Here is a 19,700-nt window from a genome sequence, read left to right as displayed (position 1 = left end):
CGCGTTTTGCCTGGCCAGGAGAGATGCCACACTGACTGCTACTTCACGGGGTTCAGACTCTAATGGCTTGGGAGCTCCGGGTTCGCCCGAACTGGGGACCTCGGGCTCAACCTGTTGGGCTTCAAGGCTGAAAGTGCATTCGGCAATAAAATATGCCAAAGCTTGGGCTTTAATTGCGGTCCGTGGTTTGTACTAGAGATCATACTCGCTGAGTTCGATGGCCCACTTCGTAAGCCGACAGGAGACCTCGGGCTTCAGCAAGACTTGTCTTAGGGGTTTGTCTGTTAATACGACGACGGTGTGAGCTTGAAAGTACGGGCGAAGTTTCCGAGATGATATCACCAGTGCGTAGGCTATTTTCTCTATCCGCGGGTACCTCGTCTCTACTCCCTGCAGAATTTTACTAACATAATAGACGGGTCGCTGGACCCGTTCTACTTGCTTTATTAATACCAAACTGACCACCTCGTCGCTCGCCGAGAGGTACAGTTCTAAGACCTCGCCCTCTTTGGGTCTGGCTAAGATTGGTATGGTGGCAAGGTAGGTCTTTAGCTCGTCGAACGCAAGCTGGCAATCTCGGGTCCATTCGAACCCTTTGCCTTTGATTGCCTTCAAAAAGGCAGGCAGCGGTCTGCCGACTTGGACATGGAGCGGCTCAGAGCTGCTATGTGGCAGTTTAGCCTTTGAACTTCTTTTACTTTCCGATGTGGTCTCATATCAAGGATGGCCTTTATTTTGTCCCAGTTGGCCTTAATACCGCGCCGGTTGACAATGTACCCTTGAAACTTACCCGAGGTGACACCGAAAACACACTTGTTTGGGTTTAGTCTCATTTTATACTGATGCAGAATTTGGAAAACAAAATCCAAGTCTTTTATTAATTCATGGGAGAACTGTGTTTTGACGACCATGTCGTCTACATAACATTCTATTTTCGTGCTTATTAAGGGCCGAAAAAGCTTATTTACAAGTCTTTGAAAGGTCGCCCCAGTGTTCTTTAGCCCGAAGGGCATGACCTTGTAACAGTACAGTCTGAACTCGGTAATGAAGCTAGTTTTTTCCTCGTCGGACTGGTCTATCCTGATCTGGTTGTAGCCTGAGTAGGAATCCAGGATGCTTAGCAGCTCATGTCCCGAGGTCGCATCCACTAGGCGGTCAATTTAGGGTAGGGGAAGCAATATTTTGGGCAAGCTCGGTTCAGGTCGGTGTAGTCAACGCACATGTGCCATTTGTGGTTTGCTTTTTTCACCAGCACTGGGTTGGCTACCCAGCTCGAGTAATGAACCTCCTTTATGAAGTTCGCTGCGAGGAGCTTTTCGACTTATTCGTCGACCGCCCCCCAGCGCTGCGGGGCTAAGTTGCGTTTCTTCTGTCTAATGGGTCTGACTACAAGGTCAGTGTTAAGTTTGTGAGTTATAAGGTCGGGGTCAATACCGGGCATATCTGCCGCGGACCATGCAAAAATATCTAAATTCTGAAGTAAGAAATTCACCGGTTCGGTTCGCAAAGGCTCCTTGACGGAAGCACTGATCTGTAGTGTTCGCGTCGAATTTGTAGCCGAGGTCGGGACTGCGATTGTTTCCTCATTGGGCGAAGCTCGTTCCTCGCCCTGCTCCGCAGGTTGCTCTAGTTGGAGGTCGTCGGCTGCCTTGGTTTCTCCCTTTAGGGCGGCAACATAGCATTTGCGGGACTCAAGTTGGTCGCCCCGCGCTACCCCTACACCGAAGTCCATTGGGAACTTCATTGCCAGATAATAGGTGGAGACCACAGCATGCAGAATATGCGTAATTGGTCGCCCTATTATGGCATTGTATGGGGAGGGGATCGCAACCACCAGGAAATCGTGGTTGAGTCTTACCGTGCACGACCATGTGCTGACTTCCACAGGTACTGTTATTTTCCCCAGGGGCCTGACTTCCTCTCCGCTTAAGCCTACCAGAGGAGTGTGAGCAGGTTTCAACTCGCTTTTCTACAACTGCAATTGGTCGAACGCCGATTTGAATAGAATGTTCGCCGAACTGCCTGAGTCCACCAGTACGCACCGGACTTCGAAGTCGCTGATCCTTAGCTTTATGACGAGCGCGTCGTCGTGGGGGTAGTGAACACCTTGCACGTCGTCTTCTGTAAAAAAGATCGGTTCTTCTGTCTTTGGCCTCTTGGGAGGGTTCTGCTCCTCTCGGGCTGCTTCGCGAACTGACGTCCGTGCTTCCGTCGAAGTGCATCCTGCCACCACCGAACCGCCCACTATCACGTGGATGGTTCCCCGGACAGGCCTCTCTTCTACGGGAGGTCACTGCAAGGCTTCGGCTGGTCTGCTGTTCGGCTCGGGGACATCCTTCCCGTGTTCCCCTTGCCGACTTGCTTTATTACTATTATCGTAATGTACAAAATTTCTCAAGTACCCGCGATGGATGAGTCTCTCTATCTCGTCACAGAGATTATTACATTGCTCGGTGCTATGACCGTGATCTTTATGAAAACTACAATATAATTTTTTGTTCATCTCGTTTGGGTTGCTCTTCAGGCGAGGTGGCCACTTTATGTAGGGGGTGTCCTTGATCGTCATCAGGATCTCGGTCCACCTTCTGTTCAACGGTGTGTAATCCGTCCGAACTGCAAAGGGAGCTCGGGACGGCTGGCTTGGCTTTGCCTCTCAGTTCTAGCTTCTTGTGTCGTCGGGGTTGGAGGGCCCACCTTCTCTTTTTCTTTTTTCAACCCGGCCTTCGGCTCTCTGGTTGATTTCTTCCTCTGTTCTCATAAACTTGTCTGCGAGCTTGAGGAAGTCGGCTACGGTTGCGGGCTGGCTGGCCACCATGTGCCATTTGAATTCTTTGTGCGTCACCCCTCTTTTGGCCGCGACGAGCTGTACCACGGGGTCTAACCGAGGGATCTGCAAGCATGCTTCATTGAACCGCTTGATGTAGCTCCAGATGGGTTCTCCCTCTCTTTGGATTACCCCGAAGATGAGTTCCTCGGTTTTGGGGCACCTCTTGCTGGTAACAAAGTGTGTGGTGAAGATTTGCACGAACTGGGCTCAGCTTCTTATTGACCTGGAAGCAAGGTTCCGGTACCAGGTGCGGACCACCGCTCTAAAGGTGGTGGTGAAGGCCATGCACATGCATGACTCGCTGGCCCTAGCGATGTGCATTTGCGACTAGAACGCGTCGACGTGGTCGTTAGGGTCAAAGGACCCATCATACTTGTCCAGAGATGGGAGTTTGAAATCTCTAGGCAAGGGGACTGCCAGAAGTTCTGCTGAAAGGGGGGAAGGAACTGAGAGAATGGGGACGGTTTTTACCTCGCTCGAGCTCGTTTCTTCCTTGACTCTGAGCTCGGGTAGCACACGGGTAGTAGTCCGGCGACTTCGCCGGCGCGTTCTTTGAGTGGGCCTAGTGCTTGCACTGCTGGCTTCCGTGTTGCCGAGCTCGATGGCCCCGGAATGCTGCCCTACTGCTAAGGCGCTGAAGCGGTTCTCCGTGAGTGGGAACTTGGGCTTAGAGCTTCGGGGTGACTTTGTAGGTGAGGTTCATGACCCACCCGCGAGCTGTGAGGCGGGGGTGATCTTTCTTTGCTTTCGGCCCGGGGACGAGGCCTGACTATTTGGGGGGTTCTGGGGTCGGGAAGGTTCTCCTTGGTGAGGTCGGCCACTTTGAGGGGAGGCCTTAACCGGCTTTGAAACAGGGTGCCGGGGGGAAGCAGTGACTGGTTCAAGGGTAGCTAAGGGAACTGTTGCTGATAATGGTTTTGGGAGAGGTGGTGCAACACCTGGTGCTGCTGGAGTTGGTGCTGCTGGAATTGTTGCATTTGGGCCTGCATTGCCCGCATGCATTGCATTAGATCATCTAGCTGGTTTTGGCAGGCTGCTAGTGGGACAACAGTTGGTTCCGCGAAGTTCGTTTCAACGGAGAGTGGAAGAGGAATGTTCAACGAAGGAGTGTTCAGAGGTGCCACCGCCTGTGGCACATTCAAACTTGGGATCCCATCCATTGAAAGGGGGATGGTGAATTGCCCAATGCACACCGCTGGAACATGGAGTTGCTCTCCGGTAGTGGTTGTTTCTGTTCCACGTCCGACATTGTTGGAGGAGGCCATTTTGGTGTTGGAGTGGGTGTTGGGGTTTTTGAAAGAAGGGCAGGTAAGAGAGATTTAGAGGGAGGCTTTTATAAACGTTCCCACAAACGGCGCCAATTGATGGAGCGCAATCCGGCCGGTCTTAGCTGTCAACGATTTTGCCTCTGAGCTGGTGCGACGGGGAGCCTGAAACGAAAAAGATGAGGGAACTCCGGGGGGAACCCGGTGATATAACTCCGAAGCTCAAGTTAGTAAACTCTCAAAGGAAAAGTATAGACCAGATGGCGCAAAGTTCACATACCTTGTTGTTGGGGGTAGGGGGCCTTTTATAATCACTTCGCGCACTCGCTCCGAAGCCCTTGTCAGGTCAGGTATGATTACCCTTGCATCTGTCAGTTTAGGTGTCGTCCTTTCTGCTAGGACAGAACCGTCATTGCCTTTTGTCGGAATCGTCTCTATAACTGGAGATGGCGGTGTCAAGAGGCGGTGGCAGGTGGCCGTTTGGAGTGCGGCTGTCAAACGTCGGATCCCAAGTCAGCCGGGTGCACCGCCTTTGGGTACAGACTTCCTCGGTGTCAGACATAGTACAGTTTGTTTGGTTTTGGTGCCCTGAGGGCGATGTGGTGGAGTGGTGAGCGAGGCGAAGTCTTGAATTTGGAGATATGTCCTGTTCTAAGGTAGGCCAGTTCGGTGAGGTGTGTCCCGAACTGCTTCAAGGCAGGCCGGTTCGGTGAGGTGTGTCCCAAACTGCTTCAAGGCAGGCCAGCTCAGTGAGGTGTGTCCCGAACTGCTGCAAGGCAGGCCAGTTCGGATTACTGTCTAGTTTGGGGCCAATGGTGAGTTCGGGCCCCTAATAGGGAGTTCGGACCGCTGATTTCTCCCCTTGGTGCTCACACCTTAGACATGTTTTTGTGCCGAGCTGTTGCCTTTGCCATGTATTGCTTAACTGTGAGGTCGGGCCAAATCTTCCTTCATCACTTCACAATGGATGTATTATGAATATATAATATTATAGATGTGTTAAAATTTTTTCTACAATTTCTTTTTAATTTTCATACTTTAATCATTATCTTGACAATCTCCCATGTGCAATGCACGTGCACTCTTACAATTACATAGATAGTATTTGATTCCATTGCGATTTATCCCATATACGATGTCAGATAAGCGATATAAATGTGTTTCTCTTAATAGAGTTTGAAATGTTGTTTTTAAATTGTTTATCAAATAAAGGTTTGTTTTTATTTGTGCCAACGTCATTCCTTGATAAAGCTTTTTTTTTATATGTTTTTTCTAACATCAAGTCATTTTTTACTATCCAGCTTATATGGTGATTAAGGGCATCTAATGCCACATTGCTGTCAAAAACATCCAAAAATGTTTTTCAACCACTTTTCTCCCTTTAAAAGATAAACTATGAATGACACCCATATTAAGTATGGGACCATTAATCTGAATTATTTCAAAATTTTAAATTATTTATATTAGACATTTAGGTTAGGCTTTTTATATCATGTTTTATCTAGAGAATGGCCCCATACTAAGGGGCAACCACAATATTATTTAATTTGAAATTTACTATTTAACTATAAAAAATTAAATTAAAAAAATTAACATGGGTTTAACATCTTTGTATTTGGCAATCTATTTTGACCTACTTTGTTTGAAACTCATTATTAATTTATGTTGTTTTTAATATGATTTAAGAGATTAAATGAGGTCTTATTTTTAAGTAGTAACCCACTATAATTGGCATTTACTATTTATTTGATAAATTATTTTTTAAATCTAAATTAGGTTACATTTTCAAAAAAATTTAAATCTAGTTTGCAATTAATAAACTATTTCATCTAAAAGAATGAAACTCACACCATTTGTATTAATTGTTTAGTCATTTTTATGAATTTCATTTATTTTTATTTCATTCATTTAATATTTTGAATATTTTTAAGTTGAATTATTTGTTTAATCATTACTTTTGAAATGGTTGTGTTTGAATAAAATTCATTTGCTACCATAACATTTGAAGTGGCCACTTTTTACGGATTAGGATGCTAGGTGTGTGAATTTTAAGAGGGTGGAGTTGTCACCTTTTTGTGAGTGGATAGACTTTTTTAAGAGTGAGAGTTTAACTTTTTCTAAGATTTTATATATTGAAATTTTACAATGCCACATGTTTGGAGGGTGGGGGTTGTTGCTTTAAGACCTTCCTTTAATATAGATATAATAGATGTGGTACTAAATATATATTTAATGAGGCATTAATTGACATGTTTTACATTCTAAAGAATCTTTAATGTTACTCATAAACAAAACTTATAAAATAAAATAGAAAATAAACTATGAAATGTCTATTGCATGATTGTTAATCTCAAAATCTAATACATCACAAAATATTTATTTATACATCACAATGGCACTTCCGAAAAAATGAACTTATTGATAAAGTGAAAGATTGCTATTCCTCTTATATTTAAGATTTTTTACAAAGGCTTAAGTTGTTTTATGGATAGTGAGTTTAAATTTTATAGCAAACAGAAAAGAAGAAAAAAACTTAATTCAGATTAGCTGAACTGATTGGTTGTGTAGTGGCCTGTAGAAACAATTATAACATCCCATGACGGTGATAAAATACGTAGGGCATATAGTGAGATATTGAATGTTGTAGGCCTTATGTATTAAAAGGCTGGGTGCGGGGCATTATCATTGGTCCCACTGCAAGGTGAAAAGTTGTTGCCTTCAATCAGTTGTGTTTTAACAACCGAGTGGTGGCTTAGTTGGTATCTTAATTGGTTCGCTCCAACATTGACATGGAATCGATTCCCACAACCGCCAATTTAGGGACGGGGTTATTAGTGGTGTGCGACACCAAATGCAATTTTTTTAAGAAGTTAGTTCTATTTTCAAAACATGTATTAATTCATAGGATATCAAATCTCAAATTTATTTCTTATCCAAATGGTCCGAACACCAACACTACTCTAAAACCATGAGATGAACAAAAAAAAAACAAAGAGGCTTTTTTTTTTAAATCATCAAGAACAATATGAGAAGTGGTTGGAAAATGAAGAAGAGAAGTGGAGGATCAAGTTAAGAAATTATGATTGATAAATGGAGACAAAAATACAATTTTTTTCATCAACTTGCTAAGTTTTAGAGAACACAAGGAGTTCAAGGAATAGGGGTGGATTCGAGATGAATAGCATGAGGTTCGAGCTCGGCTCGCCAAGGTAGTACAAAACTCGAGCTCGACTTGAGAAAAAAATGTTTTGTAAAAATAAAAAATATATATAATATTTTTACTTGATATTTACTAAGTTAAGAATTATAATAATTAGTTATTATTATATATATAGCTATTCGAGCTCAGCTCGCGAGCCTCAGAGCTATATTAGGCTCGAGCTCGACTCAAAGTTTAATTGAAATTGAATCGAGCCGAGCTCGAGTAGCACGTGAAGAGCTCGGCTCATGGCCATCCCTATCAAGAAAGAAGAGGAAATATAGAGGCATGGTTAAAAATGAAGGAAAAGGAAATAACAAAATTGTTAGAGAATCAAATTTAGTCAATATGGGACATACAAGAAAATTCCAGGGGTTGCGGATCTAGGGATGCCAATTTTCTCCATTTCCCCGATCATTGCAAGGATCTACCCATGGTGGGGAAGGTGATGATTTTTCCCTATAGGAACAGAAATGGAAAAATTTTCATCTCCAATGGTAGCAACAAGGAGAGCACTCCCCATAATGTGGGGATTCCTTCTTGTACGTATGTATGTATGTATATTAATATTCTTTTAAAAATATAGTTTAATATATTTAATTGAATTTATGATCATAAGTTTTGACTATTTTATTTTTAATTTTTATATGAAGTTAAAAGCAAAAACAAAATAATTAACATCATTAAAAAATTCATGGGGAGTAGGGATTCTCATGGGGGCAAGGATGGGGACAACCTTAACCCTACAAGTGGGGACAGGGAAAGAGATTTTTGTCAGGATGGGGATTTAGAGTGGCTCCTCACCCTGCCCCACCCTGTTGCCATTCCTAAAAACCTTCAACTTCCAAGTTTGACCAATTATCATATCTCTATGCTAGAGGAGGGTCCAATTAAAGAAGTTTTAAATGTTGTGAAATCAATGAATCTACATAAAAGCATTGGAGCCACATGGTTATGCAACTTTCTTCATTCAAAAATATTAGAACTTGGTGGGGGGAGATAGTTACCAAGAAAAGATGGATTTTTCTTTCTTATATATAACTGAAGAATTTTTTTTATTATTATTCTAAAGATAGTCCATTCCAAAATATAAGAGCCTGGAGATACCATCTCACTGTAGAAATATCAAATGAAAGATTTGCAAGCGATAAACTTAGGTTCCATTCGTTTTTTGGATTTTGAGATAGGGGGGAGTTGGTCAATGGGATTTTGGTTCCCATCGACTAAGAAACCCATGTTCTTTTTTTTTTCAAAGTTATGTTGGGTCCATGGAAAATTTATTTTCCCTAGGTGTCAGTGTCACTTACTCGGGTAAGTGATACTCATATTCCAGGTTGGTAAACAAATTTTCCCACCTAGAGGGATAGTTGCCAACACTTGGATGGAGCAAAATTACCCCTTTTAATAATAGTTTTTATAGATAAATTGGTCATTATCTTATTTACCTTAGAAAATATTTCCAGTATGAATACCTTATTGAAAAACAAATAGGGCCTTACTGTCTATTTTACTCTACTAAAAAAATGATTTGCAAGTGACATATAAAACATCAAATGAAATACTTATAAGAGTAAAAATATCAAATAACATGTGTACTAGGAAATTATTTTAATTTAGATAGCCGAGCTGAATTATGGGAGAAAATGGTACAAATAGATAATCTTAGAAACATCCCCTGGGGCTTAATGGGGGAAAGGATGAGTTGATTTCCATCGGAGTAGGGATGCAAGTCGGGCTAGGTTAGGTTGGGTTGAGGCCAACTCTAACCCTAACAAAAAGGACATAGGTCGTTACAAAATTGAATAATTTTGTGGAGTTTACTTCTAGTGGGCAGAGCATTTTGGAGCAACCCCCAAGTGAAGAGGAGTAATTTAGGACATACATTCTGGAGGCTCCAGAATTGATGCCAAGTAATGTTAGAAGCCAGAAATTGCTGTCTTGAAGAAGTGGGATGCATAGAGGTTAGAAGTTTGTAACCCGATGTTGTAGTATAACATCCATGAGGTGTCAGCTTCCAAACTAGTTTGTCTGGTATTGTGTTAGCCTGTAAAGGAAGTCGAATGGAGACAATAAATTGAGTAGTAAGTGAATCAAAGGAGGCTGCAATCTAATTATTGCACCAAGTCGTAGAGGAGTGCTCAATAATCCCTGCAACTTTGATGTTGTGGCTTGGTGTGGGAGCCATGGTAGAGGGAAGAACCCCATTTGGTAGCCAAGGGTTGTGCAATGCATCAATAGTCCACCCATCCCCAATAAGCCAATGGCAACCTTGGCGCAAAATATCTCTCAGCTTTAAAATGCCTCGCCAAATGTATGATTCGGAGGGTAATAGTGGTACATACCAAAAAAATTTTAGTATTGATATATTTTGCCCTTAACACCTTCACCCAAAAAGCTAATGGGTTGGAGAGGAAACGCCAACCAAGTTTGAGAATCAGAGCTTCATTAAAAGCTGATGCATCACGAAGTCCAACTCCTCCCTCATCTTTTCATCTCAAGAACGTATCCCAATAATGCATATGAAAAGCATGCTTATCTCAATTAGTCCATCAAAAAGTCTTACAAATATTATTAAGATCAGTAAAATAGCTTTAGGTAAGAGATAAGATTGTATGATATACTGAGGTACAACATGTAGAGTGGATTTGATTAAAGTTTTGAGACCCGCATGACTAAAAGTGTGTTTCTTCCAAGAACTAAGTTTGGACTTCAATCTATCAACCAAATAATTCCATTCAGTAGTTTTTGATCTACCCAATAATAGTGGGCCTCTAAGATATTTCTCGGTTCATAACATTTACAGCAAAACGATTGGCCAATTGAGTTCGCACTCGTCGGTGAGTATTAGGACTAAAAAAATTGCTAATTTTGATTTATTAAATAAACAATAAGTATATGTTTGCATGACATCCATTTTTAAATAAATGTTTTTATTTTTCTTGATAAAAATGATTGATAAATGTCTTATAAGGGTTTGTTGACAAATAGATGTTATTAGGCATATTAAACATTACATCAACGAAATAATAACCGTTGGAAGAAGCATTAAAATGAAGCTTCTTCCAAGATTGATACTTAGGTAAATTAAGACCAAAAATTATTAACAATTATGCATATGAATCAACATTATGAAACAAACGTTGATTTGACAATGGCATGGCGCTGATTATCAAATAAACGTACAATGCTTAAAAAAGCCTTTGAGATACGTTATCATACATTCAAGCCAAAACTAACACACTGTTTCTGGCTCCCTCACATCCAATTTGAGCGTACATTCAATTATTCTGGATCTAATCAGTTTTGTTGTTAAGAATCCACATGTATAAACCCCAGAACCGCCTATTTTGCACTATCTTTTCTTTCTTTTTCTTTTTATTTTTTATTTTTTTGTCTGTGTTTGTTAATAGTACAAACGCAAACTTCATCAATATAAATGCAAATGAACAAGAGAATACAAACCGTCAGGACATCTTCATGTATATTACTTTGTTTGATTGTAATAAGGCAAAGTCACCGTGCATTTTTGTAAATATTTGGAATCTTAAATCATTATAAGCAAAGAACACAGCATTTTACTTGGAGTGCAACTTGGGAGGGCTTAGCCGCTTAGGTTGAGCTTTTGGCAAATTTTGAATAGACCAACTGGAATTTGGAAGTCTAATCTTTAACTCAGTCTAATCCGAGTTGCAACCCTACTTTTTAGAGGTCCAGATCCGAAAACAGATCTACGGCCAATATAATCAATTAAAACAAATACGTAACTCATTTATTCAAGTAAAATAAACCTACTTTTGATCTATTCAAGTAAAACAAACCTGTGACCCATTTGTTTAAGCAAAATAGTTATAAAATAGATGTCCAATTAAAGTTCAGTTTGGGAACAGTACAAATACAAATATGTTCATGCAAAATTTGCTATACAGTACATATTTGTACTTATATTCTTCTCAAATTAAACCTAAAAAAAGTTCTTTTTTTAACACTAACTGGATGTATAGAAATTGATAAAATCCAAGGTAGTAGTAATTCTATGGGAAAATTTCCGGTCAATAAGTACTCTGTACTTTGGCTCTAGTGACAATTTGGTCCCTGAATTTTAAAAGACAATCCAGTACCCGAACTTTTAAAATGTGACAATCCAGTACCTTCCGTTAAACAACCGTTAAGTGACATTTGAAAAGTCAAAAATGCCCTGTGAATGTCGTCTAATTCTCTTTATCAACCATCCAAGTGTTGAATAGTCTCAAGTCCTAGCTTTTTTTATTCAAAAAAGTTGGTGACTGTTTAGAAGAATCTAGAATTTAGGGTTGTTCATTTTATTGTCAATGTTTCGATAGTTGATAAAGAGAATTAAATGGCATTCTTATGGCATTTTTGACTTTTCAAATGTCACTTAACAGCTGATTAACGGGCTGGTTAACAACAAATATTGGATTGTCACATTTTGAAAATTTGGATACAATTGTCACATTTTACAGTTCGGAGACCAAAGTACGGAATACTGATCAAGAATTTTCCCTAATTCTATTTTATGTCGCATGCATGTTATTTATAGAAAAATAAAGAAGAGTATATTTGCTCCATTAAATCTGATAGTTTGACAAAATAACCTCAAGTCTGAATTGTGAGCACTGAGCACTAAACGTCTGAACCTACTAACAAGGGTACAGTGGGTACCCATTGCCGCTCCTACTAACCACCTCACTGATCATTCCTTAGCACCCGTTTTGGAGGGCTTTCATGCAGCCATTTTGTTGAAAATAGGAAATACATGAAAAGTTGTGGTGCAAAAGGCATAAAGCCAGAAATACTCTTACATCAGTTACATGACCTGAGAAATCAACTTTCCAACAAAGCTATTGTTGTTAGCTTCTCCAAGCGGCTAGATCAATGCAGCTCAACCTACATGAAGCCCGCTCAAGCTGGCCCTTAATCACAGAAGCAACGGATAGAAACATCAGTATACACTATACAGTATACTAATTACTAAATAATAATAGACTAAACGAGTTTCTAGCGGATTTATAAACATATTTTCTAAATGTTAATTCCCCTCTAATTAGAAAAGAATCCATCGTTGTCCGTATCTACAAAATACTGCAATGCAATTACGAGTCCTAGCATCGACTTCGTGACATTACCAAAAAATAAAAGGCATTGACTTCGAGAACAGCGGCTACCATAAAAATTTATTTATTTTAAGGACCGTCATGCATGTTTCAATCCGTAAGATTTTTTAACAACAAAGCGAGTTGGACGGTACCTTGGCCCCAACTTTAATAGTCAATTTTACCAGCCACATTACCAAGCAAATCGAAAGACTCAACAAATATGTAACTGAGCATTTTACTTTGTCAAGTATTGCGTACCAGTAATTTGCTCGCCATAGATGAGACACCTGCGAAATAAATAACAAACGCTAGTAACTATCATATGGTTTTGTTTTTTGGAAAGCCCAAATGTAAGCAATTCATTCAGATGGAAAAATTAATCGCGACTTTCTTGTCCTCCCATAATGCTTTTTCCAAGAATCGTATCGTCAACCTATTATCTTTATGTCGAGAGATGAAAATAGAATGAACGCCAAATAAGAGCTGGGGATAAAAAGGCGGACAAATTTGTGCTAGCAGCTACGAGGACGCACACATGAAGCGCAGTTATAAGATGGAAAAAGAAATTTTCTTACATTACCTGGTAAAGAAAACAATAAGGCCTTCAAAAATGTATCGAGTCGTAGAGAGAAGAAAAAGTTCAATGGCTTCTCTTGAAACCCCTTTAAGAAAAAAACACTGGATTCTAGAGACCTCCCCAATAATATGAGTAGCCCACCAATCAAAGGTGGTGGTACACATTAGAAGAAAAAAAAAAGAAGCAAAGACCTGTAAATCAACTATAACCTCACTCCCTCAACCGCAGCCATAAATCAGGCTCAAAATATAAATTGATATTACAATTTTAGACCAATACTGAGGTGGGAAGAAAACATAGCACAAATCCCACGATTTTCATAACCATCTTATGCTGGATTTGGTGCACCCTCGGGTTTATCAGTCTCCATCGGCTCAGAGGCAGCTGGTGTTGCCTCAGCACTACCTTCTGCAGGATTTTCATTGACGCTGTCATTACTTTGGGGCTGGCTCTCAGTCCCCTTAGCTGGAGATGGTGTTTCCATAGGAGTCTGAGGCTTAGGCTTCGTCATTATAGGCCTGCAAAACCTGTTAAAGCAAACACATACTTTCAATACATGCAAGAGGAGTAGAAACAGGAACGAAACCGGATTCAGTCAAGCCCCATTCGAACAGTCTTTGTAGCCTTGCATTAGGAATCTCTCTCCATGAAATAAAACACAGAACTACGAAGATGTTCCCAATGGTAGGCTGTAAAGGCTGTTCAAACGGGAGTTTGCACCGACTGAAGCCGATCGCAACAGAAACACCACGGTTACAAGACGAATCAGAACAAGCACCAATATAAAATGTCCACTGGCAATCATTTATTATGTACATCAAATTGAATCACAAACTGACGCAAGACATACCTGTCGACTGTCTCTGCCTTCTTTTTCACATCAGCTGACAGCAGAACTGGAGGAGCATATTTGGGCAACCCATCCTGCTGCTGCTGCTTATCTCTCAACCATGCCTCAGCTTCCATACATTCATTTATGACCTGCAGAATTAACAAGAAGAACAATTAGGCCTAGCAAATAGGAAATAAAGCCCCTAATACATTAACTATAACTACAAGCAAAGCTGCAAAAGGGGTCAAGAGATGACTCCCCGGAGCTAGAAAATATGGGAAGATGGAACATCAAAATACCTTCTGCTTTTCCGCCATGTCAATGTGATCGAATTTGGGATCATTTGACAGTGCTGCTTCTCTGTAACTATTGATACAATAGACAAGTTGGTCAATTGCTGGTCCCCGTTCAGAGCTCTCCTTATATCTTTCCTCGATAGGGTCACCTTGCTGCAATTCCATCAGACATTAAATCCAAATATATCATACAAACAAAAGTATAAAACTATCCAACCAACAGTTAGCAACAGCTCCTACCTTTTTGAGCTCCTCAAGCTTGGCAATATATACGCCTTTTGTTTCATCTTCCCCATCCTCGTATAACCAATCCTCCACCTCCTGAAGCTTAGCAGTGAAATCCTCCCTTTCTGATGCAGTTACAAACTCATGATATTTGTCATTGAGCTGGAGAAACAAAACAGCAGACGTAAATTTCATGAGTAAACCATAACCATGAAAACTTGCAATGAAGTATCTTTTTATGATGGCAATTAAGGATTTTCACCAACCTTATTCCTCATATCATAAACGTATGCTTCCACAGCATTCTTTTTGTCCTTGGTTTCTTCCATGACCCGATCTTGCAAAGCCATTTCAAACTCCTTCTCCACAGCTTTCTGTACATCTGCTGGTACCATTCCACCATAAACAAGCTCTGCAACTGGGACATTTGTTTTCTTCACCTTCTTCTTTGGAGCTTCAACCTGCAGACAAAAACTAAGCTGTTAAAAGAATTGAAAGAGAAATTTGGCCTCCAGAAAGGGCATAACTCCTAAATGGCACAAATGATGATATCTCTAAGAAGGAACACTTGATGCCAACATACTTGTCCCAATTTCTAAGTGATAGATGAAGCAGCAAAACTAGAAAATTATAATGAATGACAAGATCCCTGTAGTCACTGTGTGACTAAAACATGAAAGGAATGCATGAAACTAAACAAAAAGAAGGTGTTTACGCCTTAGATGTTTCTTCCATCACAAAGCTTCTACATTCAACGAGGTCATCTCTTTAACTACCTTAATGAGGTAATGTTCAACACCTTGTAGACTTTCTCTATCAAAAAGCTTCTACCTTCAATCAGGTCATATTTTTTTATTTGCCAATCAAAGATTAAAGACTAATTTTTTGGCAGATTGTTTTCCTTGTAATATGAAATTCACAAGCTATGCTTCCATGTATGTTGCATCTTCAGTGAGTTTAAGCAAAGGCATGGAATAACAATAGCTCATAATAGAAAATAGCAAGTAAGCAATTCATAAAATAGCAAGTAAGCATCAATAGCAATACAAACAAGTGACATTGCATAAAAAAGCAAGTAAGCATCAATAGCAATCTTTTGGACCCATTATCCATTTTTTGTCACCCCTACTATTGGAGCTATTAAACCTCCCCCCTCCCAACACACCCACACGTTAACATTTTTCTTGAAATGGATAGGTATTGTAGTTTATTATCATATGACAAAAATAATTACAAAAAGGATCAGCACCCACTCCAAGGCAATGTACAATATAATGAAAATATACAAAATACTAAATATCAAACATTACAATCAAACAAAGGCTATTAACGACAAAACATGATTCGTATGGCCACCATCCTTTCTATAGCTTCAATTTCACATCTTCTGTTCTCAAAATATTAAAACCAAATGGCCCAAAAGGTCAAAGAAAGTATCATGCTCCAAACTCTTTTGATTATAATCTTGGGGAAAACTTCAATTCTTATAATATATATATATATATATGAACCTCACCCATAAAAGAGTGGATAGGCTCCAACTGCTATTAGTTGACTTTTTTACATTACAATGAACTTACCACCCTCCCTTTCGACTAGAGCATATCAGACTAGATTAATAATAGCAATCAAACAAAATATCATTCCATGTACACAAAAATAGGGAGGATATCAAAGAAATAAAAAAACTTTGCTACCTCAAAGAGCAAATGTTGAAAAATCACAAGATTCAAAAGTTGCCCGTGCACTCCAGGACAAAAAATACCAGCACATATGGAAAGAAAGGAAATAATATAGAAAAAGAACATAAATGCATAAATGGAATTCATACGATCAAGTAATACACTAGGAAAAGCTCCATAGAAGAAAAATCAGAAAACACAACCTTGAAAACACACAACATTTATAATAACAAAGCAATCAAAAGATATGCATGATTTTTCAAACCTTTGCATCTGTTTCCATCTGCACAGGCTTGTCTCCAGACTCAGGAACTCCGTTTTCCACCCCTGAAGCATTAGTGGCATCCTTGGCATCTTGCATGTTTACATCATTTTCTCCAGTACCAGTGGGGGCTGCATCACTTGGGACCTCATCAGTTTCCATCTTTGCAGCTTCCTTAAGTGGCTCCTTTACAACTGGAACTTCAACTTCTTCTTCTTCCAGTAGCTGAAATGGAGATTAAAAGGAGTTAATAAAACAAAAAAAGATCACAATTATGACAAGAATTAAATCACAATTATATGCATTACTTACGGTTGCAGACTCGACAGATACAATGCCATGAAGATTCAAGCGAATTTTCACCTTCAGCTTTGCACGTTCACCTTTTGCAGATTGGAATGGACCAATCTGTTAAGGATACATTTTGAAAATTAAAAAAGAAAAAAAATTAGGAAGCTCAAAACAAAATATCATACAAATATGAAGCCAAGTTAAAACAGTTATTGATTCACAACAGAAAACTTCAGGTGGATATGCTTACCGTATAGGTACTGATCTTCGCAGGCGCTTTTAATTCACTCACATCAGGATAATGGACATCAACCGTGAATGTGCCTGACCTGTAGAATGTCAAAGCCTTGACACTAGGAAATGGATTTCCCTTTGGGAAGACAATGGTGCTCTGTTGTTGATCCACTGCACCATTCTGGGCATCTGGAGCTGAACCCTTCCAAGACAATGCAATTGGGAAAGGGAAACTCTCATTTACCTGTTTAGAGGGGCAAAAAGAAGATTATCAATAAATCAAGGTAGGTCTATGAGTAAACAAGAAAAAACAAAACGACAAAATAATAATAAAGTGTCTGAACAAAATAACAAGTATGAATGTAAAATAGCAGTTTGCTTTGTCATAATAATAACAATGAACTTTGTGAAGTTCTGGCGTAAGAATAAGTATATTCCCATATGCCACCATCTTTAAGTAGTAGTATAGAAGAGGAATTTTTACCTGGAACTCACGCACTTTAAAAGTGGGACTAAGAATAGCACATTGAAGAGCACAGCCTCGGGCTACACACTCACTAGCGTTCATGGTGCGTCTAGGTTCCTTTCCAAAGACCTCAGTCAATATCCTAATGATGGCTGGAACACGAGAACCTGAACCAACAACCTCAACTGCATGGATGTTCTCAGCAGTGAGCCCAGCTTCTGACAGCGCCTTCTCTAAAGGCCCTTTAACACGCTCCAAGATTGGAACACTGATCTTCTCAAATTCCTCTCTTTTGATGAACCCCCTGACATCTTTCTCATCCATTAAGCATTCAATATTCAAAGGTGCTTCCGGATTTGCACTAAGCACCTTCTTTAACTTCTCACAAGCAGCACGGAGTCTAAGGGAAGCCCGTGAATTCTGGAACACATCAATCTTGTATTCTTCCTTGAACTTCGCTGCAAAGTGCTGGAACAGAACTTCGTCAAAATCTCTGCCACCAAGAGATCTATCAAAGGCATGAGACAAGATTTTCAGCTGGCCTTTTTTGAAGCCTGCAATGCATACTTGCATGCTTGCATGACCAATGTCAACAAAAGCAACATTTAATTGATCGTTCTCAGGTAAATCCGTCTTGTAAATCCCATAGGCTAAAGCTGTGGCAGTTGTTTCGTGAATCAACCGGAGAGGATGCAAACCAGCAATTGTAGCTGCATCCAAGACAGCTCTTCTTTGAAGATCCGTGAAATAAACTGGGATCCCGATACAACAATCCACAACTGCTGCATTCAGATTCTTCTCCGCTATGCTCTTCAAGTCTGAGAGCACCATTCCTAGAAGCTGTGTGGGTGTAAAAACCCTAGATTCCTCTAGATATCGCGCATGGATTAGAGGATACCCATCAGGCCCTTCAGTGACAGTAAAAGGAAGGGCCTTAAGGTCCTGTTGAAGTTCAGGATCAGAGAATTGACGGCCAATCAATCGCTTTATCTGGGATATTGAGTTTTTGGGGTTCATCATAGTTGAGGCAGCTCCAGCTGTTCCAATGAACCGCTGCTTCTCACCGAAACAGACGACAGCAGGGGTCTCCCGTTTCGATTCATCATTAAGAACCACATCTATCCCTCGTTGCCGCGCAACGGCAACAATGCAGCTTTCATTACCGAAATCGAAACCGACAACACTCATCTTCACCGTAACTAACGGGCGGGTGATAAAATTGGCTTACTTCCGGCGAATAAAAAAACGATCTGAACAACACGGGCAAAAGACATGAATTGACATCAACGAAAATACAGAAATGACAACATAATCATCGTAAAATTAGAGTTCCATTCAGACGTAACAAAAAAATTTTCCACTTCCGCCCAAAAAAATGCATTCGGAAAACAACGATCTAAGCACGAATCTATAGATAAACAACATTATCCACTTGCATCGGAGCACCATGAACACCAATTTCCCACTAAAAAAGGTAAAAGCAAAAAACGGATAGATACGATATTCAGAAAAAACAAGATTCTATACCAAACGAAGACAACAGAAATGAACAATGGAGCTAAAACCTAGCTAAACACCATCAGTTACAATTGTAACACGGATCTGGAAAAGGCTTACACGTTGTAGAGCTGATGACCGGGAGGGTGTAGATTGAGCAACTAGGGTTTTTCAGAACATACCTTGCGATTCGCAGAGTTCCTGGTATCTTTTTTTATTGAGATTAAGGGAGCGTCTTCTGGATCGGCTGTTCTATCATGCGCACACCGCACGCGCGAGGACCTAGATGTAATATTTAGTTTTTTTTTCTAGAACCCTCCAGAGACTTGGAAAGCTTTTATGAAATTTAAAGGGTCAATTACAAAACCTCCCCTGAAGTCTTAAGAATCTCTCTAGTAATTTTACTTTAACAAAACGTCTCCCTTATAATTTTACTTTAATAAAAACCTCCCCTAAATTTTTAAATATCTCGACAAAAACCTGTATCAATGATCCAACGAATAATTTATACAATTATGAAATTACCCCTGATTAATTGTCAAGAAATTCATAAAATATTTCAAAATGTAGGAATTCCCCTTCCTCTCACAATAGAAGGGAACGGCGTGACTTCTTCTTTACTGTTCCCACTCTCTTCCATTGAGTCGATTGAGCTGGAGCAACCAAAGGGACTATACCGTTCAACTTCTTCACGATGGCTGTGATGATAGAAAAGAATCCTTCACTACAAACAATCCAGAGAACCATAATTGCATCACATAATGATATTCTGATGAAGGTTATTGTTTAGAAAAGTTATTGTCTATCATGAATCAAGCATTTCTTTTTTTCTTCTGGTTACACAATTGGAATTTTAATAATAAATCTAGGAAAAATTTTGCCTCATGAATTGACTTCGGGTACCTTTCTTGCGTAAATTTCATTGCTTTTGAT

The 19,700-nt window shown here is 40.0% G+C and overlaps 1 protein-coding gene across 2 annotated transcripts; it reads right to left on the bottom strand.

Annotated features, from left to right (window-relative positions):
- Positions 1 to 12,954: 12,954 nt before the first annotated feature.
- LOC148842718 (heat shock 70 kDa protein 15-like) lies at positions 12,955 to 19,123 on the bottom strand. Of its 2 annotated transcripts, none has more exons than XM_088957212.1 (10): positions 18,950 to 19,123; positions 17,289 to 18,520; positions 16,821 to 17,048; positions 16,592 to 16,687; positions 16,283 to 16,504; positions 14,602 to 14,796; positions 14,351 to 14,497; positions 14,114 to 14,263; positions 13,833 to 13,963; positions 12,955 to 13,509 (listed from the first exon to the last, which is right to left on the bottom strand). In XM_088957212.1, the coding sequence occupies exons 2-10, from the start codon at positions 18,456 to 18,458 to the stop codon at positions 13,311 to 13,313; spliced, it is 2,538 nt and encodes an 845-aa protein (XP_088813338.1). In that variant the 5' UTR covers positions 18,459 to 18,520; positions 18,950 to 19,123; the 3' UTR covers positions 12,955 to 13,310. The 2 variants fall into 2 exon arrangements, with proteins under 2 accessions (XP_088813338.1, XP_088813337.1); XM_088957211.1 differs by having other exon boundaries at positions 18,888 to 19,009.
- Between the last annotated feature and the right edge of the window lie 577 nt (positions 19,124 to 19,700).

Source organism: Nelumbo lutea, chromosome 8 (genome assembly GCF_056320005.1).
Source record: "Nelumbo lutea isolate HS-2025 chromosome 8, American lotus-T2T, whole genome shotgun sequence".
Lineage (NCBI taxonomy): Eukaryota > Viridiplantae > Streptophyta > Magnoliopsida > Proteales > Nelumbonaceae > Nelumbo > Nelumbo lutea.
The sequence above is the reverse complement of the archived record's forward strand: the minus strand, read 5'-3'. Positions and strand labels throughout refer to the sequence as shown.